Source organism: Lupinus angustifolius, chromosome LG06, assembly GCF_001865875.1.
Source record: "Lupinus angustifolius cultivar Tanjil chromosome LG06, LupAngTanjil_v1.0, whole genome shotgun sequence".
Taxonomy (NCBI): domain Eukaryota; kingdom Viridiplantae; phylum Streptophyta; class Magnoliopsida; order Fabales; family Fabaceae; genus Lupinus; species Lupinus angustifolius.
Window position 1 is genome coordinate 3,998,448 of NC_032014.1, and position 7,683 is coordinate 4,006,130.

At 34.8% G+C, this 7,683-nt stretch overlaps 1 protein-coding gene across 5 annotated transcripts; it reads right to left on the reverse strand.

The window, feature by feature from the left end:
* Positions 895-6,896, reverse strand: LOC109349076 (lysine-specific demethylase JMJ706-like). 5 transcript variants are annotated; one of them, XM_019589729.1, is made up of 12 exons: positions 6,297-6,896; positions 4,852-5,194; positions 4,217-4,373; positions 3,913-4,132; positions 3,731-3,784; positions 3,571-3,650; positions 3,187-3,464; positions 2,662-3,057; positions 2,122-2,343; positions 1,982-2,049; positions 1,456-1,740; positions 895-1,309 (listed from the first exon to the last, which is right to left on the reverse strand). In XM_019589729.1, exons 1-12 carry the CDS (start codon positions 6,297-6,299, stop codon positions 971-973), a joined length of 2,445 nt encoding a protein of 814 aa, XP_019445274.1. In that variant the 5' UTR covers positions 6,300-6,896; the 3' UTR covers positions 895-970. The 5 variants fall into 5 exon arrangements, with proteins under 5 accessions (XP_019445274.1, XP_019445275.1, XP_019445273.1 ...); XM_019589730.1 differs by having other exon boundaries at positions 1,456-1,737; positions 6,297-6,895; XM_019589728.1 differs by having other exon boundaries at positions 1,456-1,737; positions 1,982-2,343; positions 6,297-6,895.

The following is a 7,683-nucleotide window of genomic DNA, read 5'->3' on the forward strand; positions in this document are numbered from 1 at the left end:
CTTTTACGGAGAATAAAATACTGCAAATGACATTTAAACTTAATAGGTAACACACACTTAATAAATTCATGGACACAAGAGTCACATGTTAAGGCTGGAGTGTCCCAATGTCCAGTTTCCACCCTTCCATAATATTCGCCTTGACAGCTTTGATAAGGAGAAGCATGAATAATAAAAGGAAATGATATGGGGCTATCATAATTTTATCTGTGGCTATCATAATTTTATCTGTGGCTATCTAAAACCCCAGTCAAAACAATCTGATAGGCACTTAAGTGATCTAAAAAGTTAGTCATAAAAAAGGCTAAAAATTACTAATTTGAAACACATTTTTATGATCATTTTGAAGACCAAAATATGTTTTGACTAATATTTCAAATAAAACCACAGGTATCAGGAGCCTCTTCACATACTGCTGCAGAGAGCGGCTCCAATCCAGGGGCTCATCACCATAAAGAATAGGGAAAAGATATTAAGAAAATGAGAAATTTCTTTAAAATTTATTCCAGTTATAGGAACAGGTACCTATCGCTACAAGAAAAAAAAAAGAATTAACATTAGGGGGGGAAGCAGCAATCGCATTTAATGAGAAAACAATGGAGAGACCCATGTTCCTAAAAAGACCTAAAACGACTGTTCAAATGAAGATAAATATACACAGAAATGGAAGTCGCTAACCCAATTTTATAAGTTCTAGCTTTGCAGGTAAGGTTCACCCACCGAAGTTGGAAAAAAACCTCGGATCAAGAACCCAAAATATCACCACCCGTGCAGATTGCCCAAATGTTAGGCCTGCACAAAGAATGTATATATTCTTATCCTAATTGGTTAAATATCTTGCCGCTGCTTCCAGAATCAATCCTTCGGATTTGTTGTTTTGTTAAAAAGCCCATCAGCTAAATGAAGTTAGCAAAGTGAGACTCTCAAGTCTCAATGGTATTCTGCAATCATTTTGAGGCAACTACAAACTTCAGTTCGATCTGCTCTCTAAGCCCAAAAATGAAGGGCCTCTGACTTTAAGTCGCTTTGGCCCTATATCAACGGATTGGTGTTCTTTCAAAGTTTGCTGCAACCTTTCTTTCATGGGGTGATCTCGTTGCCTACTTATATCTTCATTACATAACTTCTTATACCTTATAGATGTGGGGATGCCATTACTCCTTGCAAATCTACCCCCCGATGAATTTTCACCACCAGCTTTATGACCGACAGGGTGACTATGTTTGTTACTTGATTCATTGGTTCTGCTGAAATCAGTTGGTAGCCTACTTCTTCCTTCAGGAAGGACTTTCTTCAATCGTTTAAGTCCCTGTTCAAATAGATATAATATGTCATTATGGTACATGCATTCCTAGAGCAAAATAAGACAGTGAATTAAAGAGATTAAAATGTAGTAAATGTAAGTCGGGAATAATCAAGATTTAGTGATTACATATAAAAAATATATGGCAATACCTGCTGCTCGGTACGTTTTGAAGACATAGCTTCATTCATATTTCTCCTCTCCGCTTTCAGAGAAGAAGGGCGCTTTACCCTAAACACCTCTGAATCAGAATCATCACTTTCATTAGAAACAATGGGTTTTGTGTCAAATATATGAAGATCACCCAACGGTCTGCACGAGCTTTCATGATACTGAGCAGGGGATAGCGAAGATTCACATCTACTGTTGGGTATTCTGCCACTAAACTCTTCACAATCAACAGTGCCAAAATCGGAGTTAACATGCCCCATAGCCTGCTAAGAGAAAAGAATTAACACACGGGACTTTAGTTCATGGACTAATAGTAACTGTTCTAATCCAAATGCAATAAGATGCAATGACAACATAAATGTTAGTTTAAATTTTATACTGCCATCCGATCATGTATTGTTGCATTATAAAAATATTTGACTCTCGCAATAATGACATCAAAACTAACACATGGTAATTAGTAAATTCTTGACAGTATAAAAGCTTACACCAATTTTCAGGTCTTACATGTTTGGGAGTAGAGGAGCTCTCAAGAGGTTCTACTTCTGGTTTAAGATTTCCAGAACAGTCACTAATAACAGATTGACTTTGTGTACCACACTCTTCATTATTTGCTGACTGCTCCGGACTTGCATAAAATTCAATAACAGAATCAAGTTTCAGTTCACAGTAAGGTGTGTATCCTTTTGCCTCCGCTCTCTGAAACATATTTGACAATGGATATGAATACAGATTGTGGTCACTTTTAATCTCACTCAATGCCCCATCTTCCTGCTCAAATATCTTGGCTGCAGCTTCCAGATCCGAAATATCCTCCCTCAAATAAAGAGTGTACTTGCTCCCACATGTGAGGTCAAGAGATTCAATATCTGAATTATCAAAATTTGAAGACATTAGAAATGAGAAGGTTGGTACTATCAAACACAAATGCAAGATAATTAACAAAGTAAAACATTCATCGTTGACAAAATATGTAACATGTGGTCCGACAATCAAGATAATTGATTTTATCATTATCTTGCTACAGAATTTATAGGAAGCATTTGGTTATTGATGTGACTACCAGATGCTTCTTATATGCTTATATAAGAAGCATTTGGCTATTCATGTCAAGCAAAGCTTATGACCAAACAAGCAAAATCAACCTCAAAATCACATATTAGTAAATAGGATCGAGCAAAGCTTACCATGGCGTAGACATACAGGATGCATGTGACAGTTACAGTCAACATAAGCTATATAACAATCACGTTTGCAAAGGGTACATAGAATGGTGCCATGAGAATGAGAAGAGACGCTTATACATGCCCTTGAATTCTTTAGCAACCAACATGCACAATGCTGGAAACGCATCAAATTGATAAAGGCAATCTTAATGCAATTATGAGACAACATGTCAGGAGATGGAAAGTCAACATCTTCAAGTTCCAAGCATGTATGAAGAAGCATTGCTTCTTTGCATAGAAGTTCTTCATGGGGCAGCAAAGGAACCCGGTTAAGATGTGCATATCTACGACTAGCAATAGCCCCTAGAGGAAACCAATCACCAATTGCAAAATTCACTGCTTCTCCACAGTTGAAACCTAGAATTTAATGAAGATATGCATCATTAATTATTGTATTTCACGTTAATAACTTGCTAGGAGTAGGAAGTGGGACATATCAATAAATCATTCATGGAACTAAAACATAATGAAGGGAGTAAATCTAACCATGACTAAAGCCAGCATGATATGCCCTAGGGAAGGTTATTATAAACTCCCCTGGGTTTTGAACAGCCCTGTACACCGGGACTTCATGCTCCATCAAAATATTTGGTGGAAAAAGTGTTGTTTTCCCCAAGAGAACATCAAAGGCTCCATCTTCCCCATCACTCGACAAAATATCATTAGTATACACATGTTCTTTCACCACCCTTTCAAATGCCAAAGCTGCATTACCAGGAACACCGTACCATGTTTTTGATGCTCCACAATGCTGATAATTAATGCTGCCATAATAGCAGTATAATACAATATCATCCAATATGCACCTGGAGCAAATCTTTGCTTGGGTATCATTATCTAGAATATATTATGAAAATAAGTAGAACCTACCTGTACAAGTAATGATCCTCCACATGCCAAGCAAACATACTAAATAGCATTCCAATGTATAGCATGGGTTCAGTTACCCCCTGAAATAAAATCCGACATAAGTCAAGTGGGATAGTATAGTACAGAAATAACTTCTGACCTAGATAAGAATTTGACATACCGGAATTGACATTTCCAAGAGCCGCAAAATTGATTTAGGCAACCTCGAAAGTTTCTAAAACAATAAAGCACGGAGATATTTGTAAGTTAATCAAAATACCAAATAAAAAGCAAGAGGAATATTTTTTGTTAAAATAATTCATCTTCCATAAGTGAATAAAAAAGAGTGAGTAGAATTAACACCTTCAAATTCCATTTGCTGATCCCAAGCTGATCAGTGGGAGAAGATGAAAAGGCACTGCCATCAACATCACATGCATATTCAACAGTTTGAATCTTCCCACAACTGATTTCATTCCAAAACTCTTTTTCCAAGTATGTGGCTGGGAGACACCCAGCACTGCAATATCTACGTGCAAAAACCTTGTTCGCCATTTTCTCATAATCACGGAATGTGTAATTTCTGCTCAAATTACAATTGTATTAATAAGCCAATGTGGTAAAATAATTGAAATTACAAACAAACGTACACAATAAGGAAACTGACCTTCCACTCATATAAAACGTGACTTTGTCTTCAGTATCCCATTCAGCAAGGCGAAGTGGCTGCACTCTTGTGGTAAACTTGAACCCTGCATTCTCCTTCATCAGAACAACCCCAGCCGGAACACAAGCACTCAAAGGTGAAATAATCTTGCATATACCTGGATTGGGCAATTAAATTAAATCAGTTAGGTCAATTCTGTAACTGGATAGGTTCATGAAATAAAATTATAGTTTTTATAAGATACGTAAATAGTTTACCCAATAATACAATTTTCCCTTTTCAGAAGAACACATTATGAATGAATGATCATCCTCTTGTTAATTTTAAATACCTATAATACTAACCAAAATTATTTGTAACCAAAACTACATCATCATAGCTAAAGATCATAGTTGTCACTTGTTAGCAAATCAAGAATTTCCTAAAAACGCTGTGGCATTACTCGGATTAAATTATTTAAGGATTGAGGATAAACTAAAAGGCCAAAACGAAGTCAACAAAAGAGTATGTTATAGAATATCACTATTTCTGGGTGTATAGCTTCCTCAGTATACTCTATTTACTAATATCAATGCAAAATACTAATGTCAATACACAGTAGAATAAATAAGGGATTCAATAAAACAAACGCGTACCATATTTAGAAGCTTCTGGTGCTATTTTCTGTAAATAAGCCAAAGGATCCTCAAATTCCTCCTTCGTTGGGGAATACACAGGACACTCTGGGATTTTATCAGTCCATTCTAGATCACTTCTATCAAACTTATGCACCTTCCGCTTGGAAAAGAGATCTGCATTACCATGCAATCCAGTACCACATGATACCGAAGCTCTCAAAGTATCTCCTCCACTTCTATTCATCATGTTTGCAATACTTGTGTCGGTGCCAGTTACAAATTTAGCTCGCTGAAGCCTTTTACGCTTCAAATATTCTAACCCATTTTTAACTTCCTTGGATAGGTGAACTCTTCCTTCACCCTGTTAGATGTTTCATCATTTCGGTCAGACTCACAATAGTTAACCACACAGAAGAAAACAGAAGTATGTCACAATAATGAAAAAACCAATAGACATATCATCAATGAAAAAACTGGATCATAGACTTTTATAGTATCACTGAAACTTTATACTGTGGTGCAAAGATTCAAACAAGGCATTGCCAAGCAATTCTTCAACAAATGAACAGAAGTCAATGAAAAGCACCATTTCTTATACAATAGGACATTCCGGTTAGAAAGGAATGTGATTCAACAGAGAGAAAGGAATTAACTCTGAAGTTAAACAAACCAAGAAAAAAACTACGGTCCTAATAAATGCAATTTCTTTGATAGAGGAGGGAATAACTAGTCGATTAGAGGGCGTTCATTAATCCTTATGAGGCAATCAAATTAAATAAAAGCCACAAACATTCACGAGGTACAGCAAAAACTGACACCGCAGGTACATAAATCACCTCCTACTTCGGAAAAGTCTCCCAGAAGAGGGTGAAATTTTTTATCCGAATTTAGCACCAGGCGACTCAAAATGGTCAGGGTCAATAGTAAACATTCTTATAGAATAGAAACATTCAACAAATGCATGCGCTGAAATTTTAAAAAGTTATCTCCTCTCAACGTCATTTTTTCCCCACCTCAACATAAGCCAATCAAACAAAAAAAGTTAGTGGTAAACGACTTTTGAAAAACAACGAATCAAATATATCTACACAAAACAATAGGCCATAATACAATAGCCTTTGATTTTAAAATAAATTTTCCAAATTCCTATTTAGAGGATTGGAAAAAAAGAGTCCTGTTCTTTTTTACTTATTCGAGGAAAAGAATCCACCGTCGCAAAATGCGCCTTAAGCATCAACCAGGTGCATGGATTGCATCGCAGTTTTAACTAAGAAATGAAAAGGAAATAAAATCAAATTACGCGGTGTGATTTGGAAAAATCATCATTCATGCAAACAAAATGAGAGAGATCGTATGCGAACGGTAAGAGATGATAACAATGTCTGAGATCTGAACGAGAAAAACATTAGAAAACAGATTAAACAGTGAGAAAAATATTTTTCAACAAAGCACGATTCACCTACCATTTCATTACGAAGTCTCTCCCTGTATGTCTCCGTCTTCGTTCGCTAGAACAATGAATCACAAAACTGAATCAAAATCAGAGTCAAACCCTAAATCACGATCCTGGAGGCTCCAGATTAACAACGAGCCTCGAACGACAACCACGCTCACCACATTCTCAAAAAACGCCGATTAAAAGCCTGAAACAACGTCAGAGAGATCTAACGCCGTGAAGAAGCAACCACGGAGAATTGCGAGAGAATGTGAGTGTCTCAATCGGAAGTGTGTGAGAAATTCGTCGGAGGAGAAGAACGGAGTCGTCGAGGACAATAGTGATTTTCCGGCAGCGTAAGAAGTTTTCCGGCGAGGGTAAGAAGCGGAGAGAAACAAGGGATGAGGAAAGAGAAGAAAGAAATGCTTAGAAAACTGAAAAAGGGTAAGGAAGGTGTGATATATAGTTTTATAGTGAGGAAATAATGAAATGGTTAATTAGCTCTGAAATCCGAATCAATTATGGAATTTTATTTACTCATTTACTTTCCCTGTTTAGATTATTATTAAAGAAGCTTTGTGCGGGAAATGGTGGTGGTTGTTAGGTGGTTCAACCAAAACTTCCATATTCCAAAACGCGTTTCAGGGGTTAACTCCGGGGTTTAGAATTGTAATATACCAGTAAATCTTGTATGAGTATAAAATCAAATCAAATTAGATTTAAATACGTTAATTATATTATTTATCATCTATTTATTTTGAAAATTCAATAATCATTAAAGATGAATAATAAATGATACATTAATATGTATAAAACTACATTTTTCTCTTATCTTAATGAGTGAAATATATATGCACTACTAGTGAGTAATTTATATACACTCAATATATTATTCATCATTATTCATTTATATTATATTTTGAATAAAAGATAATGATTATTTTAAATATAATTTATGGATAATATAATGATAATGTATGAAACTCTTACGTTATTAGTATATATTTTTTCTTAATATTTATTATTCTCTATTTTATTTTAATTTGAATTAGTATTTCATTATGATTAGTCAATAATCTATTATTTAATTATGTGTATTACTTCTATAATAATTGTTAACATGAATAAGAGATAATAAATTAATTGTATAAAAAGTATTAAACTCCCTATTTTTGGTACACAAAAAACTCTTTTAAATTAAGTTTAATATTTTTTTAGGTTTTTCAATTGCTTGACTTTAAGGATAAATATCTTGTTTTCCTATTTTTTTTTACATTTGTTGCAATGAATAAAGTGTGATGATAATCATTTATAGCAATGACTAAAGTGTAATGATAATAAATATAATAAGAATGTATTGGTTTAATAGTATAAGATTATATTTGATATTTAGATTGATTAATAGATCAAAATTT